This window comes from Bos indicus x Bos taurus, chromosome 29 (genome assembly GCF_003369695.1).
Source record: "Bos indicus x Bos taurus breed Angus x Brahman F1 hybrid chromosome 29, Bos_hybrid_MaternalHap_v2.0, whole genome shotgun sequence".
Lineage (NCBI taxonomy): Eukaryota > Metazoa > Chordata > Mammalia > Artiodactyla > Bovidae > Bos > Bos indicus x Bos taurus.
Genome location: NC_040104.1, coordinates 4,261,497 through 4,287,230, shown reverse-complemented (window position 1 = coordinate 4,287,230; position 25,734 = coordinate 4,261,497). Strand labels below are relative to the sequence as shown.

Below are 25,734 nucleotides of genomic sequence, written 5' to 3'. Positions count from 1 at the left end.
GTGACCTCATCGCTGCGCCTGAATCTGGACGCCCTGCCAGCCCTACAGGAGGGATTTCCTGCCTCTTCTGATCCTGTCCACCACCGGTTCCCATTCAGCACGGTATTACCTCCACTGCGGCTGAGGGGACAAAGCAGAGGGTCCCTGCATGGACACATCCCAGATCTTTCCCCACAAGATCTTTCTTCATAGAGCATGGACCTGTGCGTGGCTAATCAGGACACATGCCCACCCTGTCAAGTTTCTTAATGTCTCACACACGCACACACACACACACAATTTCTGATGCACTCTTATTCATGGTTCTAGACCTTAGGACCTCCCTGAAGATGGAAGAGAAAAGATGAAAGAGAGAGGACAAGAGATAGAAGGACCAGGCAGGAGGTTTGACCAATGAGAAGCCCTCTTTGGATGTGTCTAGATCTCTCCAGTCCCAGAGAACAGCCCTCCCCCGAAGACTGACCCTTCACTTGATTGTATAGAAAAGATGACCCTTTATACACAGAGAAATGAACACATGAGTGTTCAGAACAGCATTATGCTCACAGTCCAAACACAGAAGTAACCCAGATGAATCCATAAAATGTGGCACAGCCATCCAGTGGAATATTACTCAGCCATAAAAAGGAATTAAGCACTGAAATGTGCTACGAAACACAGATGAACCTTGGAAACATTATGCTAAAGAAGACACAAAAGCCCCCATATCAGAGGACTCCGTTTACGGGAAACAGTCAAATTAGGTAAATCCATAGCAATAGAGAACAGGTTACTGGTTTCCTGGGGCTTGAGGGGGTGAGGGGCAGAGGAAAAGGGTGTGTCTATTAATGGGTTCATGGTTTCTTTCAGTTCAGTTCAGTCGCTCTGTCGTGTCCGACTCCTTGTGACCCCATGAATCGCAGCACGCCAGGCCTCCCTGTCTATCACCAACTCCCGGAGTTCACTCAGACTCATATCCATCGAGTCAGTGATGCCATCCAGCCATCTCATCCTCTGTCGTCCCCTTCTCCTCCTGCCCCCAATCCCTCCCAGCATCAGAGTCTTTTCCAATGAGTCAACTCTTCGCATGAGGTGGCCAAAGTAGTGGAGTTTCAGCCTTAACATCATTCCTTAGCATCATTACTCCCATTCCTGGGAGTTTGAAAATTCAGATTTTCATCATCATTTCCTTCCAAAGAAATCCCAGGGCTGATCTCCTTCAGAATGGACTGGTTGGATCTCCTTGCAGTCCAAGGGACTCTGAAGAGTCTTCTCCAACACCACAGTTCAAAAGCGTCAATTCTTCGGCCCTCAGCTTTCTTCACAGTCCAACTCTCACATCCATACATGACCAATGGAAAAACCATAGCCTTGACTAGACCATGGTTTCTTTAGGAGTAATGAAAATGTTCTAAAATTAAATAGTGACAATGGTTGCACAGCTCTGCAAATATACTGAAAATCACTGACTTACACACTTTAAATGGGTGAACTTTATGGTGTATAAATTATATCTCAATAAAGCTGTTTTTAAAATGGTGAACACTGTAATTTCTAGGGGCTTCAAATTTTGTCATTCCTTCCCCTGGGTTTTAAAGTCCGACAAAGCCAGAGGCATCCCAGCTTTGTCATAGCTAATGACTCTGTGGGCCTCGATTTCCTCATCTGTAAAATGGGGAAGAACTGACTGTCCTCAGAGGCTGATGTGAAGATGAATTAGCTGCTCTCTGTAAAGCAGCTGTGTGGGTAGAGAGGAAGAGGATTGTGTGTGTGTGGGGGGGGGGGGCGGGGGGCAGTTCCTAACTTTCCTTCCTGTTCCCACCTTCCTGATCGCTGGATTCCCCTCTCCTCCCGCCCCCCACCTCTAGGCATTGCAGTCACACCTTCCTTGCCACCATCCTTATCTTTCATCTCCTCTTTCCAAACCCCCTCTTTCTATGACTTTGAAACTTGCACGGGAACTTGCTGGTGGGTGGACTCCGAGTTTGGACTCATCAGCCAGAAAGGGCAGGAAGAAGGGATAGGTGAGGCTTGGGAAGGGGCCAAGAAGAGCCTCCCAGGTCTCCGTCTAGGAAAGCTCAGATTCCTCTCCCCCCCGAGAGCTGCTCTGACGTCACCCCTGTGGCCCCAACCCTGCCCTCTGTGACCCTCAGTGGCTCGCTTCCTGCTGTTGTAATCCCAGCCTGGGAAGCCACAAGTTCTGAGACCTGTTTCCAATCCATCCAAAAGCACAGAGCGAAGAGTGCATTCAGCCAGGACAAGGCAGCAACACCCAACTCCCGCGTATTTCCCCCAAGTCCGGAAGGCTATCGACTCGCCTAACAGCACTGCTACCGCACTGCGCAGAGCGGGGGCTGCTCTCCAGTTGCGGTGCGTGGGCTGCTCATCGGCGGGCTTCTCTTGTTGCGGAGCAAGGGCTCTAGACGCGCATGTTGACCGATCTTATTGGCAGTTACAGAAGCTTTTGATTGAAAAAATGAGTTGAGTTGGCTGTGACTTAATGAAGGGGCTCTTTTACACGACTACAATTTTCAGATTTATAGTGCGCCTCAGGGCTTCCCTAAAGAATCTGCCTGCAATGCAGGAGACCCAAGTTCCGTCTGTGGGTCAGGAAGACCCCCTGGAGAAGGGAAGGGCAACCCACTCCAGTATTCTTGCCTGGGGAATTCCATGGATAGAGAAACCTGGTGCGCTACAGTCCATGAGGTCGCAAAGAGTCAGACACGACTGAGCAACTGCCTTTTCACAGCTAATAATGGCTGCCCTCCCCGTGCCATCTGGATTCACCCGCCCAAACTCATTTAGTCTCTGTGAAAACCCTGTGAGGTCAACACTATCCTTAGCAGTCCCTCACATCCACGGGTTCCCTATCGTGGATTCAAATCAACCACGGGTCAAAAAATACTCCAAGAAAATGAAAATTCCAGAAAGCTCCCAAAAGCAAAGCTTGAATTTGCCGCACAGTGGCAACCACAGCCGAGCACCGACAGTGTCGTCGGCGTCACCCGTAACCACGAGACGACTTCAAGTGTACGGGAGAGGGGCTTCCCGGGCGGTCCAGGGGCCAAGAACCCGCCTTCCAACCCAGGGGACTCAGGTTTGATCCCTGGTGGGGGAACTAAGATCCCACCTACTGTGGGGCAACTAAGCCCGAGTCTCAACTAGAGAGCCTGCATTTGGCGACTAGAGAAAGCCCGCGTGCTGCAAATCCAACAACAGCAAAAAAAAAAAAAACAGAAAAAATTTAACAGTGAAGCCTAATGGGAAGCTGTGTGTGGGTTATATGCAGGCCTTTATAAATAAAGGCCACAAGTACCAGCAGATTGGGGCATCTAAGGGGGTTCTGGAATCGGCCCCCTGTGGATAATGTCAACGATTTATCTCCGTTCCCCCCACCCATCTGCTTTAAAGGGTTCAGACTCTGCTTTTCAGCCAAGTGCATACCCTGCAATCTCTCCTTGCGGGGTTTCCTTTATACTGTTCAAACACCTAGAACATTGTCTCCTCTCTCTTAGCCTTCCTCATTCTTGGATAAAGCCTTTCTCTTTACTCCTCCCTAAAATTCTAACTGTGGGACTTCTCTGGTGGTCCAGGGATTAAGAAGCTGCCTTCCAGTGCAGGCGACGTGGATTCGATCTCTGGTCAGGGAATTAAGAGCCCGCATGCTGCAGGGCAATGAAGCCCGCGCACTGCGACTCAAGAGCCTGTGGGCCACAGTCAAGATCAAACCCAGGTCTCCCGCATTGCAGGCAGATTCTTTACTGTCTGAGCCACAAGGGAAGCCCGACTAAGATCCTATGCAGCCAAAAATAAAGAATATTTTTAAAAGAAAATTTTAATCACAACATGCTTTTCATGACTTCTCCTGTCTATCTCTGCAAAGGAGTGAATACGACAGGGATAGCGGTTGCCTATAGAAGGCATCTGCCTATTTTGCCACAAACTTTCTCTCAAAAATAATATTTCCATGTATTATTTCTCAGGCCTCCAGTGGAAAGTCCTGGAAGACACACACCATAACTCAGTTATGCTTGGGCCCTGTCCCTCTGCCCCCTGACATAAACCAAGACCTTACCAAACACAAGGATTTGATGGCAGAGTTTAAACTTTAAGACCCGTCCCATCTTTGCTCTTCTTCCCACCTGTGGTGGGCTGAATGGTGGCCCCCAAGAGTCGTGTTCCCCTCTTGACCACCAGAGCCTGTGCATTCGATGGCTTTTGGAAATAAGGTCTTTGCAGAAGTAATCAAGTTTAGGATCTTCTTGGATTATCCAGGTGGTCCCTAAATCCAACAACAGATGTCCTTATAAGAGACAGAACAGGACAAGACACACAGAAAAGAGAAGGCCCTGTGAAGACAGAGGCAGACACTGGATTGATGTGGCCACAAGTCAAGAGACAGGGGAGCCCCAGAAGCTGGAAGAAGCAAGCACAGGTCTCCCCAGGATCCTGCAGAGGGGACAAAGCCCTGCCAACTTCCTGATTTGGGACTCGAGCCTTCAGAACTAGGAGAGAATCGGTTACTGTTGTCTGAAGCCACTCAGTTTGTGGTCCTCTGTTACAGCTGCTGCTGCTGCTAAGTCACTTCAGTCGTGTCCGACTCTGTGCGACCCCATAGACGGCACCCGCCAGGCTTCCCCGTCCCTGGGATTCTCCAGGCAAGAACACTGGAGCGGGTTGCCATTTCCTTCTCCAATGCAGGAAAGTGAAAAGTGAAAGTGAAGTCGCTCAGTCGTGTCTGACTCTTCGCGACCCCATGGACTGCAGCCCACCAGGCTCCTCCGTCCATGGGATTTTCCAGGCAAGAGTACTGGAGTGGGGTGCCATTGCCTTCTCCGTCTGTTACAGCAGCAGGGGGAAAGCATACTTGGCCTGACTCACCAGGACCAAAGAAGGGTGGAGGCTCACAGGGGAGGGAGCAGCGTGACCAGCCCTCTCACCTCACAAGAGCTCAAGGAGCATGTATTTGCCTGTTGGCCAAGCTGCCGGCACTAAGCTTGCGTTTTGCTCGGAAATTTCCCAGCTGCTTTTTCCAGTTTCCTCTTTGGGTTAGAAAGGCAATTAAAACTTTCTAATCACCAAGAAAGAAAAGAAAGAAAATGAAGTCGCTTAGTCATGTCCCACTCTTTGCGGCCCCATGGACTGTAACCTATCAGGCTCCTCTGACCATGGGATTTTCCAGGCAAGAATACTGGAGTGGGTTGCCATTTCCTTCTCCAGGGAAATCTTCCTGACCCAGGGATTGAACCCGGGTCTCCTGCCTTGCAGGCAAGCTCCATTCTAAAGGCTATGACAAACCCAGACAGCAGCATATTAAAAAGCAGAGACACTTTGCCAACAAAGGTCCTTATAGTCAAAGCTATGGTTTTTCCAAAAGGCATGTATGGATGTGAGAGTTGACCATAAAGAAGGCTGAGCACCGAAGATCTGATGCTTTTGAACTGTGGTGCTGGAGAAGACTATTGAGAGTCTCTTGGACTACATGGAGAGCAAACCAGTCAATCCTAAAGGAAAAATCAACCCTGAATATTCATTGGAAGGACTGATACTGAAGCTGAAACTCCAGTTCTTTGGTCACCTGATGTGAAGGGCCAACTCATTGGAAAAGACCCTGATGCTGGGAAAGATTGAAGGCAGGAGAAGGGGGCAACAGAGAATGAGATGGTTGGATGGCATCACTGACTCAATGGACATGAGTTTGAGCAAACTCAGGGAGATAGTGAAGGACAGGGGAGCCTGGCGTGCTGCTGTTCACGGGGTGGCAGAGAGTTGGACACAACCGAGCAACTGAACAATAACCACTGAAGGAGAGAAGGGTTGACCAGAGTCCTTTGGGCACCGGGAGGCCCTCCGGACTGGTGGTCCAGGACTCCTCTCTCCCCAGTAGGCCCAAGCCTCAGAGAAATGTTTAAACCAGCCTCCCCTGTCCTTCTTCCCTTCGGGGCCCCTGAGGGCAGCCTGTGCCCTGGCCATGGGCTGACGCTGTCAGCAGCTTCCAGTCCGATGGCTTCTTGACACTTCTGCCTCTTTGCTTCCGCCAGTGTCAGTGACCTGCACGTTTGGTCAGTTTCACTTCTGATCACCTCTCCCTCCCCCCTTTTTTTTAAATGACTCTGGGCCCCACCTATCCAAAGACCTGGGTAGGGCCTCAGGCTGTCCACCCTCTTTGACCACCAGAAATCCCCCTTTTTGTTTCTGACCCTCAGCCTTGCCTTGACACTTTAACCCTTAACTAACATGCTTCCTTTTTTAATCATTGGGGTTTCCCTGATGGCTCAGCAGTAAAGAATCTGCCTGCAATGCAGGAGACAAAGGAGACATGGGTTCGATCCCTGGGTCAGGAAGATCCCCTGGACAAAGAAATAGCAACCCACTCCAGTACTCTTCCTGGAGAATCCCATGGACAGAGGAGCCTGCTGGGATGTAGTTCATGGGGTCACAGAGAGTTGGACATGACAGTGACTGAATGGCAATTTTTAAAATTCACTTTTTTACTTCTTTTGCATGTTGAGAAGTAAGAAGGGAAGATTATCGTGGTTAAACTTTTTTTTTTTAATGCGTGCTCTAGGATTTAAATCTCATGAACACAGATAGCTCAGGAGAAGTCAGCAAATAAAAGTGAGTTTATAGACTATAAAGCCATTTTGTAATCCTCTTTCTGAATATAAACTGAAATGTTTAATTAATTCCACATACAGCCTGCATCACATGGCCTTCATTCTGCACAAGAACAAATACATGAATGAATAAATCCAACAGGCCTTGACATATGCCAGGCCCCAGGCTAACGCCCCACACGCGTTACCATAATTACTCGTCTCCACAGCCTTCCAGACACACAGTCATGCTCCCTTTTACAGACGGAGAGAGATTTGCCGGATGCACACCTACTGGCTGATACAGGTCTGTGTGTGATACTCTTCTGCAAGCTCACAGATATGCTTGCAAATTTCCTGGCACCCTGAAAAAGTGGTTTGGTTTTGCATGAATTTTTGAAAAGTAGATCATTATTCTGGTTCTCAGAAAAAGACCCCTCAGGATTTTTTTTTTTTTTTTTAAATAATATAGGTAGCAACCCACTCCAGCATTCTTGCCTGGAGAATCCCATGGACAGAGGAGCCTGGCGGGCTACAGTCCATGGGGTCGCACAGAGTCGGGCACAACTGAGACGACTGAGCACGCAGGCTCTGATGGTAAAGAATCAGCCTGCAGTGCAGGAGATAAGGGAAATGAGGGCTTGATCCCTGGGTCGGGAAGATCCCCTGGAAGAGGAAATGGCAACCCACTCCAGCATTCTTGCCTGGAGAATCCCATGGACCCAGGAGCCTGACAGGCTACGGTCCATGGGGTCACAAAGAGTCGGACACGACTGAGCAGCTAAGTACAGGCAGCTTTATGGACGTTCCCTATGCTCTAAAAAGGCTTACCTGGTGGCTCAGAGGTTAAAGTGTCTGCCTGCAATGCAGGAGACCTGGGTTCGATCCCTGGGTCGGGAAGATCCCCTGCAGAAGGAAATGGCAACCCACTCCAGTATTCTTGCCTGGAGAATCCCATGGACGGAGGATCCTGGTGGGCTACAGTCCATGGGTTTGCAAAGAGTCGGACACGACTGAGTGACTACTTCACTTACTTCACTATGCTCTAAGGACGTCATAGGTTCTGTTTCCCAGTCTCACGGATACTGGGTTGAGCCACCGACTGATTTGGAATAGTCAGAAAAAGAAGAAAGTCCTCCTCTGCCTGCTGCAAGTCCTCCACTAAGCTCTCACCGCTGTGAAGGCAGAATGGTCATCGGTCCGGTTCCGTGACGTTCCTGAGATGGAAGTCATCCTCCTGACATACCAGTGGGACCTACCAATGGATGTGTCACAACTTCAGCTGTAGGCTCCTTGTTACGTAAAAAGGAGCAACTTCTGGCTATTCACCCGGACAGAGTAGGCAGGTCGGGATTCACCCTGGGAGGTCCGCAGGCGAGCCCAAGCTGGGTTGTGCGCCTCTCTTCTGAACCTTACGGTAAGCACGGCGCGCGCCGCGACCACGTGGCGGCGGAGCCGAGGCCGGGCGGGAATGTGCGGAATGCTCGGCGCGGCCCTGGAGCCCCGGCCCGGGTTCCCGCGGCGCGCGCTCTTCCCTCCTCTCTCTCTCCCCGGCCGGGCCGCACCCCAGTCCCCAACTTCGTTTCCCCGGACTCCCAGGGCAGGCGATTCTAGCGCAAGCAGGCGGGCGGGGCGTGGGGACAGGGCGCGGCCTTTCGAGCCCCTAGAACCCCGAACCCCAGAATTCCCCAAAGCCGTGTCCCGCCCTAGCCCCGACGTCGCGAAGCCAAGGGACCCTAGGAAACGCGTGCAGCGCGCTAAGTACGCAACCCCTCTCTCCGCACTTGGAACTCTGCCCCCGCCCCCATCCCCGAAGCCAGTGTTGGGAGCCCTGGAATGTCTAGACGGCCCTTAACTAAGACCCCCCGGCCCTTCCCCAGGGCCAATTCAAAGGATGGGAACGTTTTCAGGGCGTTTCCACGGCAGAAAGAAGCAGGCTGGAAGGCTCTAGTACAGGGGGTCCTCCCCGCGGACACTCTCCGGGAAAAGGCGAGGACGGGGGCGCGAGTGACAAGTCCTGAAGGAGGCGGAAGGTGTGCCGCGGGAGCCCACGGGGGTCTTAGAGAGGCTCCTTCCAGCGGAAGTTTTCCGACGCCTCGCGGGTCTCTGCAGTGGCGCCCTGCTCTCTGGGCGGAGGTTGGGCGTCGGGGACGCGGGGCGAAGGAGGGGGCGTGGGGTGGTGTCCTGGTCAGCCGCGGGTAGGCTTGTTCGAGGGAGACGCGGGAGGGGTATGGCCTCCTAGGTCGTTATCCCCACCCACCGCCCAATTCCTTCGCCTTGGCTGGAGGTGGTTATCTATATCAGCCGGGGCACCCGCCCCGCGGTCATTGGTTAGAGACCGGCCAGGGGGCCTGAGCCAAGGGGCCAGGCAATTCCTGGTGAACTTTGGGGGTTCGTATTGCTCAGGGAAGCAGGCGGTGCGTTTTGAGGGGCAGAGGTCAAGGAGTTCGAATCTCCTTTCATCTCCGAGCGTGCACCTTCTCCCTTGGGATCCCAGAGGCTTTGAGGGAACCGGGCCCCGCCCCCCAACCTGTTGGGGTTTGTTTTTAGCTCCCGCGCGCACTTCGCCCACGGCCTTAAGGGCTGAGGGACTGTGGTCCCGTCCCCCGCTACCTGCCCGATAGCTTGGGGCGGTGGGAGGCGAGGTTGCCCCAGTTCCCAGCCTGTGAGTGTCCGGGTGGGCCCTGGGGCCGGAGTTGGCTCCGGCTTGTTCCGCAACTTTGGGGCGCAGGGGATCCGCACCGCGTATCCCTGGCGGAGCTATCTCAGCACGTGGACCGCCGTACGCGCCCCGCCAAAAGCGAGCACTTTGTGGGGGAAGTGAAGCCCCCGGAACCCTGCGGCCCGCACTCGGAAGCGTTTTCCAGAACGACTTAAGGGCTTAACAATGGAAAACTCGCAGAGCTGGAGCCAAGTCCTTTCAAGTCGCCGCCAGGTATGCGGCTGCAGGTGACCCCACCTGCACGCGCCCGCCCGCCGCCCAGTCCTCTCCGGGGAGGGCAGGGGCCGGAGTTCTACGGCCGGAGGAAGGTCTCCGCTGGGCCCTGCACCCCCTCCCCAGAGCCCCCCGGCTCAGCGGCGCGCAGCCGCGGTGCGTCCCGGAGTCGGCGCCGCGGCGCGCTGGCTCCTGAATGAACGCGCTCCCTTCCCCCGCCGTGAATGAAGGTTCCCACAGCCAGGGACGGTGGCAAAGGCGCCCGCCGCGGAATTGGCCCTCTCGGGACTGGCGTCCCTCCCGGCTTGAGGTCACTTCGGCGAGGGGACCAGGGGGCGAGGAAAGGTGATCTAAGTGACTTTTGCATTTTCTTCCCAACCAACTTGGTTTCCCGTTGAGCCACTGGCCCTTTGTTTCAAAGGGTCATCAAGAAATAGCACAGAGCACTCTAAATGAGCCCAGAACTTGTAGTTCCTGCTTCGTGGTGGGTTTTATCAAGGCCGTGCAAAATTAAACCTTAAGCCGTGAAGTGTTTAAAAGTTGCTTTTTCTCTCAAAAAAAAATACATAAATAAAACGCGTCCCCTGCTCTCCTATAAGCAGCCTTTATTAAAGGCCCGAAGCTGTTGCCACCACCACCACCCCCTCCCCACCCCGGTTCTCCAGGGAATGCGGATCTGGGCTCCTCAGGGTGGGGGCTGGGCGGCGGGCTCTCCCCACCCGGCACCAAATTCCAGCGCCTCCCCCCGCGGGTTCCTGGACGGCTCTTCACGCTCGGCAGCCGGGCTTGCACTTTTGCGCCCGTCCCTGAGCGGGGAAATCAACGAAGTTCCTCGTCTAGATCTGCCCGGCCCGCCTAGTAACAGCGCCGCTCCCCCATTGGCTCATGCTAATTCCAGTTTCCTCCGTCTTTCTCCGGGGTTAGGGGGAAGCTCCCTCCTGGATCTGGAGTCCGTCCCGCCGGAGTGGGCGATCCTCTTTACGACCCGCTGCACCTCGCCGTGGCCAGCCTGCCTCGGGCCCGGGTGCGGGCACACGCGGGGCTCGGGCCCCTTCGCCTCCCGCCCTCCGGGACAGAAGCAACCCGGTGGTAGCGCGCAACCCCATAAATCATCCCGGCGGCCGCCGGGTCGGGATTTTATGAATGAAAAGCAACCCCGCCGCCCTCGTGCACGGGCTGATGCTCCGAGGCTCCCGCGTGCCGGGGCCCAATGCGAGCCTGGGTGCCCAGGGAGGGGGACACGGCGGTGGGCGCGCCCATGTCGGGCCATCCGCTCCTCCCGAGGCGTGAGCCCAGGGTAATTACCCTCCTGGACCCGGAATATTAGTAACCCTGATCCTCGGCGGGGGAGGGGCGCGGGAATCAGCTCTGAAAAGTGAGGGGGTCTTGTCCTGTTGTGTGCGCCCTTGCGAAGGGGAGGGGGGGCTTTTTAATCCGTTTTCTTTGAGCCTTTAACGTTAGGGTATCAGATGGTTTGATGACACTGGACTACATTCAGAGGGAAGTTAATGAACAGTGTTCTTAATTTGGGGCAGGTAGAGTAAAAACTAAAAAAAAATGTTAAGACTGGGTAAGATGTCCTTTTATTTTAAAAATAAGCACCAAAGAGACTGAATCTTTTCATTTTAAAAAACTATATTCTTTTATATTCTTAGAAGTTGGCGATTAATATTGGGGACTCGCGTATAGCCACAAATATATATAGGTTTTGTTTAAAATCATCAGATCAATACACCTATTTCTTTAACTTGTAATTGTTCTGATTGTTGCCAGACCCCCGCCAACCACCTCAGGCTCACGAATGCAGCCCCCGGGCAAATTCTAAAGGTGAAGAGAGGTCCACACCCCCAACAAAGCCAATTAGGAAGTTTCCGGTGGTCTTCTCCCAGGCGGGGAGGCGACTAGTATTTCCAGCGATTTAGCTTAATTTTTAATTTAAAAAATGAGACAGGACAGAGACCACTATTTTGCAGCCTTCCTTTCAGAGTGTTTTTCTAGCTGTTAAATTGCCGGCACAGGGCGGGGACGCGGGGGGAGGGTTGCGGGCCCCCCGCAAGAATGGACTAGCTAAGGTAGGAAGACAGCGCGCAGATCCCCCAGGCGAGGAGGACAGGGCGAAGGAAATGCTGGCCACCATCTTGGGCTGCTGCTGGAATTTTCGGGCATTTATTTTATTTTATTTTTTGAGCGAGCGCATGTTAGGCTGAAAGCCCTTTAACTTTGGGGGTTACCCCTCCGGCATTTGCACAGACCCCCCTCGGTGCGGGAATGAAACCTCCACCGGGGTTGTCGGCTCTGCCCTGAGTCCCTGAATGGTAAATGGTTCCTGAAATTTACACGTGTTAATGAAAATGAAAGAAGACAGACGCTAAGATTCTTTGGCTGCCTCCGCCCGTGGGTGCCCTCGTGGCGTTCTCGGAAATGCGCCCATTCTCCCGGCTCAGAGTGTCACCGAACCCCAGCGTCCCCCCTCCATGCGGTCTCCCCCAGCTGCGTGTGGCCTGCCCGCCCTCCTAGTTGTCCCCCTCTGCAGAGCCACCTTCACCCAACCCCCCAAATCCTGCGGGACCCAGTCGGGGAGGACAGACCCCCCCCAACCCCCGCTCCTGCACCCCTCTTCCCCGGCGGGGAGAAAGGCTGCCTTAGGACGGTTTGCATTTCTATGAAAACCCGGCTTCGGGGGCAACACCGCGCGGTGCAGGCGCGGCGCCTCCGGGATGGCTTTTGGGCTCTGCCCCTCGCCGCTCCCCGGCGCTCGGCGCCCGCGCCCCCTCCCCCTGCGCCCGGCCCCCCTCCTTCCCGCTCCCATTCTCTGCCCGGCTTTGATCTCTGCTTAACAACAGTAACGTCACACGGACTACAGGGGAGTTTTGTTGGAAGTTGCAAAGTCCTAGAGCCTCCAGAGGGCTGTCGGCGCAGTAGCAGCGAGCAGCAGCGTCCGCGCGCTCCGGCGAGGGGCAGACGAGCTCGAGGGAGCGCGGGGCAGCAGGAGCCCGAGCCGAGCGCCGACCCAGCCCCGGACCCACCGCCGCCCCCCGGCCACCTAGCCGAGCCCCCAACCATGGCACACCAGCTCCTGTGCTGCGAGATGGAGACCATCCGCCGGGCGTACCCCGATGCCAACCTCCTCAACGACCGAGTGCTGCGGGCCATGCTCAAGGCGGAGGAGACCTGCGCGCCCTCGGTGTCCTACTTCAAGTGTGTGCAGAAGGAGATCCTGCCGTCCATGCGGAAGATCGTGGCCACCTGGATGCTGGAGGTGCGGGGCTCCGGGCGGCTGTCTTAGCACTTTCCTGCGACTTGTTGCGCAAGCCCACTTTTCTTTGCCACTCATCTCCTTCCCTTCTCTCCCACCCGAACTTTGAAGTTTGCCAGAGTGTTGCTAGGAATCGTAGTTCCAAAATATATAGATATTCAGGGTATTTTTTTGAACAGGGAGGGGGTGGGGTGGGGTCGTTAGATAATTCTTTTCGTGGGGGGGGGGGCGGCTGTCGAAGAGGGGTGCCCTGGGGGAAGCCACTGCCCGGGCCCCCCAGGTGGCTTCGGGGTGCGGGCCCGTAGGCTGGGCGTCCTTTGTGGCCCCCGCCGGGACCTCCGCCGCGCAGCCCCGCTGCGCCTCCTCTTGCCGCCGCGCGGCTGCTCAGCCGCCAGCTCCAGGGGGAGGGGGCATAGATTTGATTTTTAAATTAATATCCATGGACACGTATGCAAGGGCAGCTCGTGCCAGTATTATGCGCCATCTTTGTTCTTTTATTGCAAAGCAAAAGTGTTTATTAATAATTGGGGGCAGGGTGGGGGCGGGGAGCGGCCGGCCAGGCGCTTGGGGCCGCCGCGAGGGGCCGTGCCGCCGCCGGGAACCAGCGGGAGGGGCGCGGGGACAGAGCTCGGGTAGTTGTGGGGGGACCCCTCTCGGGAAAGGGGGCCCCTTTGTTCAAGCAGTGGGTCCCGGGGAGTCCCGCAAGGCCAGCTTGGGCCGGAGAGCACGCCGGGCTGCAAGGTCGCGTGGCCCCCAAGACGCTAGGAATGGACCCTCATCTGCCAGGATCTCAGCTTGGGGGACCTGTCTGGAGCGAGCTGGGGGCCAGGGGCACGTTTGCAGGCTTTCAGAGGGCTCCCCGGGGCACCGCAAGTATTTTAAAATAATTTTTGAAAGTGCGGCGTGGTGCCCTTGCGAGAGGGAAACGGCGCCCGCGCCCAGGGGGAAGGGGGGCCCCCGAATTTGAATTCCTGGGGCTCTCCCCTGAGCCCGCAACGAGCTCCCGACTCCCGGCCTGGGTAAAGGACAGTCTGAGGGTCATTTTCAGGGGATTTTTATGTACCCACTTAATTTTTTTATATTTTTAAATATTTTTTGAAAAGATGACGTCTGGGGAAATGCGGCGCGGCGGCCTGGGACGCCACCTTTGTGTCTCGCAGGGGCTGCGAGCGCGGCGCCCAGCCCCGCGGCCCTCCCCGCTACCCTGCGCCCCATTTTTTGCCGACCCCAGGTCTGGCAGCTCCCGAAGCACCCACGCGGGCCGGGGTCCCCGGGGCCCACAGCCCGCGCACGGCACACGCCGCCCAGCCGTGCCCGCTCCCGCCCCCACTGTGCCAGCTTAGCTGGGACTTTCCCTTTCAGTTTCGGGGTGGGTGGGTATTGGGGAGTCCCGGGGAAGGGGGGCGCGGCAGCGGCGGCTTCTGCCGCCCCCAGCCCCGACCTTCCGCGCGCTCGGGGACCCCGCAGTCCAGTCGCCCTGGCGCGAGCCGGGTCGGGGGGCGCGAGGTCTCCGCAGAGGGGGCCGGGCGCTCCCGGCGGCGGCGGCGGCGGTCACGGCCCCCGGTGCTCCCCGGCAGGTCTGCGAGGAGCAGAAGTGCGAGGAAGAGGTCTTCCCGCTGGCCATGAACTACCTGGACCGCTTCCTGTCGCTGGAGCCCGTGAAAAAGAGCCGCCTGCAGCTGCTGGGGGCCACCTGCATGTTCGTGGCCTCGAAGATGAAGGAGACCATCCCCCTGACGGCCGAGAAGCTGTGCATTTACACTGACAACTCCATCCGGCCCGACGAGCTGCTGGTAACCCTGGGACCCCCGCCACGGTCCCCGAACGCCCCGTTAGCCGCGGGACCCCGGGGTGGGGGAGGCGCGGGGGTCCCGGGCGGGCCGCCGAGAGACCCTCGGCCCCCAAGGAAGGCGGCCGCACGGGCGGGGCCCCGCGCCGCCCCGCAGCCGCGCCGCCTCCCCCCTGGCCTTCTCTCCGACTCCCACCGCCTCTGCGCCCCCAGCATTGCGAAAAGTGGGGGGCGCGCGCCCTCCAGCGGCGGCGGCGGGGCGGCGCCCGCGCGGTTGACCCGGCCCCGCGTTCCAGGTGTGGGCGGATCCCTGGTCTCCGCGGGCCCAGGGTAGGCTGAGTTTAGGGCAGGACCCTTGGCGAGCAGCACCGTCCCTGCTCGGAATGTGGGGTCGCGCGCTGTCCCCCTCACTTCCCGGACCCTCCAGCGACCCCCATCCCCTCTCCCCGTCCCCTGCTCCACTGGGGTCCTCGCCTGCGCCTCTCGACACGCGTTTCCCCCGGGTCCGCAGCACATGGAGCTGGTCCTGGTGAACAAACTCAAGTGGAACCTGGCGGCCATGACCCCGCACGACTTCATCGAGCACTTCCTCTCCAAGATGCCGGTGGCCGAGGAGAACAAGCAGATCATCCGCAAACACGCGCAGACCTTCGTTGCCCTCTGTGCCACAGGTAGGGTGCTGGCCCCGCCGCTGGTGCCCGGGAGGAGCTGCTTGGCCCCCGCCTCGGTTACCCCGTCGGTGGAGATGGTCCCCGGGCCCCTCCCGTTCTTGGAAGCGCTCCTCTGTCCCCTGTTCTGGGGAGCAGAGAGGGCTGGGCTGCTTTTAAGGGCTCCAGGGAGGGGGGCGTTGCCTCCTGGGCGGGGGCAGCAGAGGCTGGTCTGTTACCACCCAATGCCTGGGGGCTGCGGGGGCGGGTGGCCCGCCTGCCTGTGTCCAGCTGCTGTAGCTTCTGCTCCCCACTGCAGGCAGGGGTCACTCTGTGCTGAAAGGGGTCTACCTTGGCCGTCCAGCCCCCACTGTCCCCCTCCCCACCCGTTCTTCCCATGTCCTCAAGGAGCCTGAGCTGCGGGGTCCCCCTCCTAGCCTCTCCCAGGCTGGGCCACCTGCCAGGGGCGCCTCCAAGGGTGGGGAGCGCCGGCCGGCAGTGCCTGGACCACGTGCTCTGGGCCGCCGGCCGCGGCCCTCACGCGGGGGTGGCCAGCAGAGGCGCTTGTCTGCCTGAGGCCCTGCCAGGGGCGCCGGCTCTGCTCCCTGCTCTTCCTGGGAGCAGCTTCAGAGCGCCTGGGCTCAGGCCGCTGCGGTTGGCAGCAGGAGCCCCACCCACCCACCCCCTGCAACTCCCCTGGCACCATTCTGGACCATCCCTGGGGGACCCTCCCTGGCAGGGCCCTCTCCCCAGCCCCCAGGCGGCCAGTCACTCAGAACCCAGGGAGACACAGATGCCACCTCCTGCTTCTCCCAGCCCTGCCCCCTGAGCCCTTTGACCCCTTCCTCCCTTGGATCCCATGCTCTGGGCCCAGGACCCCTGGGGACCCTGACCAGGGACCCAAGCCCCGTCCTGCCCAGCTCTTCTCTGGGCCGTCTCTCCCCCTCACCAGGCCTCAGCAGTCAGATCTGTTGGGGGCTCCCTCTTGGCGACCTGAGGACCACGTTCCACCAAAGAGGGGTTGGGGTGGGGTCCCCCACCCAGCATCTTATGTCACCCTCTCCATGTCCAGAGGCTCTAGTAGCTGAGGTTTCCAGGTTAGGGGAGGTGGAGAGATTGTGCTACCTGCTTCTTCTGCCTGCTCAAGGCGTGAACCCCTCTAAGAAGGACCCCTCAGAAGTCCTGCCAAGTGAGCCGTGGGGTGGGGGCAGACAAGAGGCCAAAAACATCTCAGCTTGGATGGATCTGAGGGGTGAGGGTGCCCCCTCCCCTGGCTCTCCTGCCCCACAGCACCCGCCCTTGGGCAGGGACAGTGTGGTGGTGGTGGGGCTCTCACATGTGTCTCCCCGGCCTCCAGGGGCCAGCCCAGCAAGCGGGCAGGGAGGCATTCTCTGGCTGAGATGCCTCCGAGAAGAGAAGCCTCCAGAGATTTGCAGGCAGCCTTTTATGGAGCTGAAAGTGGTTCAGAGAAACGACCAAGTTTCCCGCAGATAATGCAAGGAACGGTTCCTGCACGCGCTCCCCGGAGGATGGCTGGGACAGCCCGGAGGCCCCCCCGCCAACTCCAGGGACCCCTGGGAAGTGGGGTGTGTGGCCTGGGTGGGGTGCAGACAGCACAGAAGCTGGGCACAGAGGCCATGCCTGCACTCTGGCGGCTGTCTTGAGAACTGGCCCAGCCAGTGCCCCTGGCCCGGAGTTACACAGATACCTTCTCACACCTGGGGTGAAAGAGGGGGGATGGCCCGGGGTGACTCAGCATTTCATCTGCAGCAGCATTTGGGGGGGCCTAGGGAGCAGCACCCCTCAACCGGGTCCTGAGCTGTTGAACTTAAGCGGCACAGCTGTGTGCTTTAGTCACAAGTGGGGGTGGGAGGTAGTTTCTTGGATGAGAAGGGCATGTTACAGCCTCAAACAGGTTTTGTGAAGTGGAGGCATGAGTACGTGTCCCAGGAGATGCTGTGTCCTCCACATGGCAGGGGTCCCTTTAGAAGGTGCTGGAGAGGGGGGTGGTTGTCTGCTCCTCCTGGTCCATGTGCCTGGCAGACCTAGGTTCTTGATTAGGTGCCCAGGGGTGGTGGGGCACATCACCCACACACCAGGTAGGGTTTTGCTCTGCTTCTAATGTGTGTGTCCACGTGTGCACGCTCTGTGCTCAAGTTTTGCTCAGTTGTGTCCGACTCTTTGCGACCCCATGGACCATAGCCCACCGGGCTCCTCTGTCCGTGGGCTTCTCCAGGCAAGAATACTGCAGAGGGTGGCCGCTTCCTCCTCCAGGGGAATCTTCCCAGCCCGGGGATCGAGCCTGGGTCTCTTGTATCACCTGTTCCGGCAGGCAGATTCTTTACCAGGAGTGCCACCTGGCCTGTGGGTGTACGCAGTAGAGCGTTTCTTGTGAGGAGCGCCTCTTTGAGGCTGGCACAGTACCAGGCTGAGAGAACAGGCCCGAGGGGGGTCAGCTCCAATGCCCACTGGCGTTGGCCCACTGGACTCTTGGCCGCTCAGTCGTGTCTGACTCTTGGCGACCCCATGGAGTGGGCAGCAAATAGGAACGGCGCACACGGACGCACGCTTATGCTTGTGCATGCCGTCCAAGCATGTCATCCCTCCCTGCTGGACGGGGCTCTCAAGGTGCAGCCAGTCAGAAGCCATGCTCTGGCCACAGCGATGTCTGGGATTCTGATGGGCCCTGATGAAACGCTCCCAGGCTGGGTGGACCTGCTCCTGTTTAGAGGGAAGTGGGGGGCACACCTCACGGGGGCATTTCTTTTTTAAGTGGTTAGAGCGTGCAGCCCCAACTTTGTCTCCCCTTCAGGGCTGGCTGTCTTTCTCCCCTCCCAGCCCTTCTGCGGGCTCCCACTCCCTGAAAGGAGGCCCTGGCTGTTCGCTCTTACAATGAAATCTCAAGCCAGGCCGTGGGGCGGGGGCGTGCTCCCCCGTCCCCCGGGGGCCGCACTGCCTTTGTGCCCTGTCCCCTCCCACGCAGCTCAGTGGTGCAGGGTGAGGCGGTGGGGACTGACCTCCTAGAGCCCAACTCCAGGCCGAGAGGACCCCCCCCTCCGCCCCCCCATTCAGATGCTGAGATTAGCGGCCTCCCGCCAGTCATTCCTCATTGAAAACGACAGAGGTAGCCTGCAGGCCCTGGGTCACTTCAGTATCCCTTGTGGCTTTTCCACCTTCCATGACACTGTTCCCCCTGAAGGGAAGCCAGGTGTGCGTACAGCAGGGAGTGGCTGACGGGTGACCTTGGCTGGGTGCCACCCAGGGAGCCAGCCTCCCCCCACCGCCCCGCCGCCTGGGTGGACACTTGCCCAGCAGCGTGGGGAGAGCTGCTGAGGACACGCAGATGCAGTGATGAAGTCACGCTGCACCCCTCCCAAGTCCCTGGGGGCAGGTAAATGGAGTGAACATCTGGGCACGCTCCCACGTGGAGGATGGCTGCCCCGGTGCTTGGGGTTCGCGTTGTAGAGGGACACCGCCTTCCTTGTGGGCGCTCCCCACCTTCTTACGACTCTTCTATGTACTGTGTGAATAAGCGATCCGTTCATAGGCTTACATGCCAAGAGGCCTCCGCCAGCAGTTTTCCTGGTCTGCTTTCCTGGCGTCTGTAAATGAGCGTCACGGGCCATGTTCAGGGAGCCTGAGCTGACTTGCTCTCTCTGCCGCCCAGGGTGATGACCAAGGCTGGGGCGTGGGGAGCCTCGCCGACTTCCTGACCATCCCTTTGAAATTTGCAGGACAGGCCAGGGGTGGGGGGCCCTGAACACAGGGTCCCAGGGCGCCCTCACTCAACCCCCTTGCCTCTCTGTCTCCCCCTGCCACAGACGTGAAGTTCATTTCCAACCCGCCCTCCATGGTGGCCGCCGGGAGCGTGGCGGCCGCGGCTCAAGGCCTGCATCTGGGAAGCGCCAACGGCTTCCTCTCCTATCACCGCCTGACGCGGTTCCTCTCCAAGGTGATCAGATGTGACCCGGTGAGTCTCCCGCTCCCGTGTGGGCAGGGGGCCTGCCCGGCTCTGGGCACTAGAAGATATCAAGGGCCTGGGAAGCAGGGGCCATGTGGAGGATGGATGGACCGGCGGCTGTCTGCATCCGGCAGCACGGGCCAGGCTGCAGCCTTGGCAGAGTGCCTGGGGGCACTCCACGCCCTTTCCCCGGGGGGTGGGGCTCCTTTGGGGAGAAAAGACTCCAGGAACTTGTCAGTGGGTAGGAGGGTGGTCCCCGGGGGCCCCTGGAGCCTAAACCCCTCCCGGGGTGGGGGAGCCATCCAGGAAGAGGGGCCACAAGGCAGGCGGGGTCAACGGTCCGTGCCCTAATGCCGTGTGGGGTGGGGACCGGTCGAGCTTTGTCCGGGCGACAATGTGGATGCCCGATAAATGGAAGCTTTACAAGGGCTCCTGTGAGGTCTCCCTCCACGGCGAGCCCGCTCCAGACAACTTGTTTTTATGGCCCCTTTTGAGAGGCTGCTTCTGTGAAAGCCAGAGTCCATTGTCTCTTTCTCCTTAAAGATGCCATTGTCTTATCCCCCATTCTTTTCCTAAACAATTAAAGTGACAATTACAAGGGTCGGGGGCATTTACCAAATTAGACCAGCAAGGTTTGGTGGCGGGGGAGTCACACCGGCCCTGCCAGGGTCCCGTGGGGGAGACAGTGACCGCCTTGACCCCCGTCCAGGTCTGGCTCGGGCTGCTGGTGGTCCCCCCTCAAGCAGGCGGGAGGCAGAGGAAGGCGGGGTGTGGGGTGGACGCCCGCCTGTCCTCTGCCAACGGCGCTTGGCCGCAGCCTGCGTGACCCCCAGAGGAGGAAGCTTTCCTGTCTGGAGGTGTGGGCATCTCGGAGAGGGAGTCCCGTGGAAGGAGCGGGCATCTCAGCCTCACTGCCAGGGGTCAGCCTCAGCTAAAAACGCCAACGATGGTGCTGTCCCCAGACAGTTGTAGGAAATGGCTGCGTAACCCCTCATTTGAATAGAGATTGTTTTAATTAGACCTGAGACAAAGGCTTCCCGGCTGAAGGATGGGGTGGTGGGGGAATCGTTAGTCTGGTGACCAGGTGACAAACAGCACTGAGTTCAGACAGAAAGTTCTCGGTGGTGGAGGCGTGGCCCCGTCTGCCTTCCATGGGATGAGGCTGAGGGGGCTGTGGGGTGCGGGGCTCCGCAGAGAGGGGGCCCTTCCTGTACCCCTCTGCTGTAGCTCCACCACACAGCCCCCCGAGTTACCGGGGCAAGTGAGCTGTCCCCGGGAGGGGAGAGGGGGCCTTCCTGCTATGGTGGTGGTGGGGCTTTCCGGAGGCAGTGGTGGGTGTTTGAATGGGAGCCTGAGGAGGGTGTCGGCAGTCTTGGGTCCCCCGCCACACCTTCCGGGCCTCAGTTTCCGCTTCCGTAAAATGGGGCCATGTGCACATACATGCCTTCTTCCTTCGCCATGATGAATATTGAAAAGGCGTCTCGGGAAGCCTCCCCAGCCCGTAATCCCTGTACCCGTGGGAGATCCCCAGGGGTTCACTCAAGCCCTCCTGGTCCAGCTTCACTTTTCTGGGGTGATGTTCACCATAGCCAGCCCCATCTAGGTGGATGCTGGGGGTGCCTTCTCATGCCAAACCTTGCTCCTCCAGTGGGAAAGGCATGGGTCTGGGCTCTGGACTGCCCTGAAGCCTTCTCCTGGTTCCAGAAGAGAAGGCCTGTGTGGCCTCTGTTTAGCCCAGGAGCCATGGCCACCCGACTACCAGCGGCGCCTTTGAGCTGCTGGGAGATTTGCCCCCGGGTGGGACCAGCAGAGGCCCACAGCCTCCATGGTTCCTCCTCCCCCTTGAACTCGTGGGGTGGTCGCTGCGGGAGGAGGTCTGTGGCAGGCGGGAGCCGTGCCCAGCCGGAGTATCTTCCGGGATGCAGGCCCGAGCAGGAGAGGACGGCGGTAAAGGACCCAGGTCCCCCGGGGCCGCCTGGCGTTCATCTTCTGTCAGGCATGGCCTAACGCTTCTGACGGCCGTTCATCACAGGAGGCTGGGTTCACCACCAGGGCTGACACGACAGAGGTTAAGTCCAAGAAGTGGGGGCTCAGAGGGCCTCCTGTCCGGGCTCAGATGATGCTGCTGAATGTGCTGAGGGGGCCGCAGTGGGGCCAGTGGGAACCTGGGGGCTGGGCTCTGCTGGGGGCTCCGGACAGGTGGACAGGGTCAGCTGTGTCCACCGGAGCCCCTGGGTCCTGAGTGGGCTTGCCACCGCTTGGGTGATCTGCGGGCTCCTTGGGCCAGGGCAGGGGAGCAGCTGGTAGCCAGACAGGGTCGGCACTGTGGATCCTGGAGTCTGAGGGAAGCAGCATTTGAGGTTAGTGGAGCCTCTTCTGAGAGCCCCGTGCCCACCCCCCTCGCCCAGGACTGCCTCCGCGCCTGCCAGGAGCAGATCGAAGCCCTCCTGGAGTCCAGCCTGCGCCAGGCCCAGCAGCAGAACTTGGACCCCAAAGCCGCAGAGGAGGAAGAGGAGGAGGAGGAGGTGGACCTGGCCTGCACGCCCACCGACGTGCGTGACGTGAACATCTGAGGGCACCGTGGCAAGGGAGGGGCCGCCCCGGCCTGGCCCCCTCGGGGGGACAGCGGCCCCCTCCTCACTGTCCTGGTGTTTTCCTTTGCTCTTTTTCCCTTCCGTCTCTGACTTAAGCAAAAGAAAAAAGTACCCAAAAAGCTGTCTTTAAAAAAAAGAGAGGAAAAAAAAATAGTATTTACATAACCCTAAGCTGGAGAGAGGGAAGAGGGTTGTGCTACAAAAATAGAGGATTTTAAGCCCCGTAATCAACTAGTTTTGATATTCATGTGTTTGTGTCTCCGTGTTGTAAGAATAGACATTAACACAAGGAGCGAGTCTGCGGGAGAGGATTAGATTTGATTCTTTATGTGTTTAAAACAAACAAAAAAAGCATAAAAATGTTTCTTAAAAAAAAAATAATAGAAAAAAGTCCACATCCCATTTTTAAAGTAGAAGAGGATTTTAGATAGGGGAGCATACTCGTGTGCTTTTCTTAAGGACACGGCTTTAAAGCAGTTCTAGGCATCCTGTATCTTGCTTATGCATGTAGTCACTTTATAAGTCATTTGTTTATTTTATTTTGTAGGTAGGCGTGTAACCTTCACCTTGTCAATGGCTGATGTAATGTAACCTCTCGGCTAGGGTAGCATTAGAGTTTGGCATCTTGGAAAGGCTAATCCTCTTTCTCCCTGTGGACTGACCACCAGGGGGTCTGTCAGGCGCCGGCCTGCATCACGGTGACGGAAGGCCGCCACCAACTCCTCGTCCACTACAGGAAAGAGAAACCGCAATAGTGACCTAATATATTCTATTTTTATAATCTTCATATTTTTGTAGTTAACCTGTTTATGAGATGCTGGGTTTTTTTTTCACTCAACAGACCTGCAGCCTGCTTATATCCAGGTGAAATCTACAGCTGTTCTGTTCTGTTTTGTTGGTTTTTTTTTTTTCCTTCTCTATATTCCAAAACCATTCCATTTCAAAGCACTTTCAGTCTCTAGGTGACATCTCTGCTTCTGTGGTGTGTGGAGGGCGGGGAACAGTTTCCAAATGGAATGGTTTGGGGATATTCCAGTACTAGGGTGCAGACAGGACGCAAGGCAGGTGCTTGTCACTGTGGTGTTAGCAGAAGGGGGTGGTGATACTTTGGAGGACTAGGTTCTGGTCGAGGAGAAGAAAGTGTGCATTCATTCTTCACGTTGCCAGGATGGTGTGTTCCTTTCCTTTTCTGTAGAGAAGCTGAAGTTTAGGAATCCTTCAGTGCCAACTGGTGTTTGAAAGTAGAGGCCTTAAAGGTTTGCCTAGAGAACCAGCAGTTTCAGAGTTAACTTTAGATGTTTTGCAACGGAAGGTTTTTAAACACTAAAATATATAATTTATAGTTAAGGCTAAAAAAGAATATTTATTGCAGAGGGTGTTTGTAAGGCCAGTATGATTTATAAAGTAATGCAATCTCCCCTTGATTTACACACACACACACACACACACACACACACACACACTTTTCTGCCTTAGATGTCGCAAGTGTAGGACAGTTTATTAAAGTTAGATCCTTTTATAGGAGAGGGGGGGAAATCCCGAGAGAAAAACACAAAGACGTGAATTCAGCTGATCTGGCCTGTTTGGTGTTTCCCAGAGTGATCCAGTTGGAGAGGCATCAGTTTCGAGGACAACTAGGATGCTTGGAGACAAGTTCAGTTCTAATACGATCTCTGACCCCTCCTTTCATAAAAAAAACTTAGCAACCGATAGGTAATTTGCACATCTTGGCTGTGTACCTTTTTGTAATTATCCTGTAGGGAGAGTGTGAAGGGAGCAAGGAGGTGAGAGTGGAAGTGTGCGGAGGGGAGGCGGGCGGGGACCACGCGAGGGACAGGCTGCGGTTCCGTTTTCTTTGTTCGCTGCTACCGATGACTTCCCAGAACAGTCTGGAAACATCCACGTTGCTTCTCTTTATCTTTCACATTGTTTTGCTGCTATTGGAGGATCAGATTTTTTTTGGTTTGTTTTACAATGTCATATACTAGCCATGTTCTAGTTTGAATTTTCTCATAGAAAAAAAAAATGTATTACGGATGCCTTTTTTTTGTAGGTTTTTTTTTTTTATGTGATCAATTTTGACTTAATGTGATTACTGCTCTATTCCAAAAAGGTTCCTGTTTCACAATACCTCAAGCTTCACTTAGCCATTTGCAGACCAGGCGGTCAGGCCGTCTGACCCACGGCCTCCTGCTTTGGCAGACAGACACGTGGACGAGAACCCAAAAAAAGGGGCCCGGTGGGGATCCCCGACCCCCGGCCACGTTCACGAGGACCCCTGGGCGTCTCTGGAGACCGGCCGTGTCCGTTTCCTCTGCCCTGCGCCTGTTGTGCTGGACTCTCCACCTGACCTGAGATTGACCATCCAGTAGGTTTTTACAGCTGTGTCGTTCTTTGCGTTTAGCTATGAAAACTGCATTACTGTTGTTGATGTTGTTGTAACAAGTGTGTCTCCATGTGCCACCGTGGTGCTGTGCTGTAGGACTTGGTCATTTGGCATGATTGCAATCGCTCCCGGACCATGTCTCGGTTTGGGGTGTGTTGTATGTGTTATATTAGTGTTCTGTTTGTGGTTCTGGTCATTATAGCAAAAAAGAAAAAAAAAAAAAATGCTCATTTAAAGAGACTTCAGATCTCAACGATAAGCCAGCTAACGGGGCTGTATGCCCAAGAGCCGCCAAGCACGCTGCCGAACCAAAAGGACTTGCGCCGTCCACCGCAGCCCCAGACGGGGCAGCCGCGACCCCCAGGCCCCTGGCGGGTGCAGCCCCACCTCACCCACCCTGCAGCCAGACCCCCGCTTGCGCTTACCTCAACCCTCCTGGCTGCGGCACCTCTGTCTGAACCAAAAGGGGTCCGAGCGGGACGATCTGTCCATGGCCAAGGGTGGGGGAACGTGTGTGCTCAGAGGCCAAAGGCGGGGGCGGGTCTGGGGGCAGTCTGTCCCGGGGCGGCGAGCGGGCGGGCGCTCGGGGGGGTCTGTGTGTGTTTATGGTCGCACACCGCGGTGTTTCCCAGCACAGACATGTAACCGGCACGTTTCCAGCAGGAAACAAGACAAACGCGAAAAGTCTAGAAATAAAATTGGTAAAACCCCAGTGCAGCGCCTGCTTGTCTGTCTCCTGGGGCGGGGTGACAGGTGGTCCACTGCGGACACCGGGGCCGGGTCGGGCCGCCCCGGGCGCCGTGGGGTGTCGCAGGGTGTCTGCCCGCCTCCCTGGCCTCCACCCGCTAGGTGGCAGGACGTCCAGTCGTGACAACCGAGAACACCTCGACGTATCAGCGGTCCCCTGGCGAGCAGCAGGGGGAAATCCAGCCCAGAGGTCTGCGGTGGGGTGGGCCACGTGGGGCCCCCAGAGATGGGGGACATGCTTGCAGGTGGCCCTGACCGCTTCAGACAGCGGCTCGGGGCCCAGTCATGCGACCGTACTGTCCCCCCGTGGATCAGCCCACGTCTGACCGGTTTGCCCTCCCCGGTTATTTGCAGATAGTCAAGTAAAGTTGGCATTCCTTACTCTTCTGGCGCAAAATGCTGTTTGCTCTAGGTGAATTGTGGCCCCAAGGGACCCTGAGCCCGGGGGAGTGACGTGAGTGTCCAGTCTGCAGTCCAGTGGCCTCTACCTGGACCTGGCGGCCTGGGAGGCCTGCTGGACACCTGCGAGGCATCCTCTGGGCTTCAGAAGCCTGTGAACTGCCCACATTCCCAGCTCCAGGAGGAAGTAGTATGTGAACCTTGGTCCCAGCCCTGCAGGGGCCGCGGCCTCTTCTCAAAACCTGGGGGTCCCCGAGGTGCCCTCCCCCCGCCCCCCACAAGTGTTCACTGAGCTAGGAGCTCAGGAGCCAGGAGCAGGCCTGGGTCACGTGGCCAGTCCGCCACTATGCACCAGGTCAGCTCACTGCAGCCCTTAGGAAACGCCTGCTGTGTACCAGACTGCAGGGAGAGGGGTGGGGGACCCATGAGTCCGTGGAACCTGTAG

At 57.2% G+C, this 25,734-nt stretch overlaps 2 protein-coding genes across 3 annotated transcripts in view; one reads left to right on the top strand and one right to left on the bottom strand.

The window, feature by feature from the left end:
• Positions 1-25,734, bottom strand: part of LTO1 (LTO1, ABCE1 maturation factor) — a 67,496-nt gene that overhangs the window by 26,925 nt on the left and 14,837 nt on the right. The gene's annotated exons all lie outside the window — the stretch shown is intronic.
• Positions 12,368-24,855, top strand: CCND1 (cyclin D1). The gene is made up of 5 exons (XM_027532918.1): positions 12,368-12,769; positions 14,344-14,559; positions 15,067-15,226; positions 19,024-19,172; positions 21,572-24,855. The coding sequence occupies exons 1-5, from the start codon at positions 12,572-12,574 to the stop codon at positions 21,734-21,736; spliced, it is 888 nt and encodes a 295-aa protein (XP_027388719.1). The 5' UTR covers positions 12,368-12,571; the 3' UTR covers positions 21,737-24,855.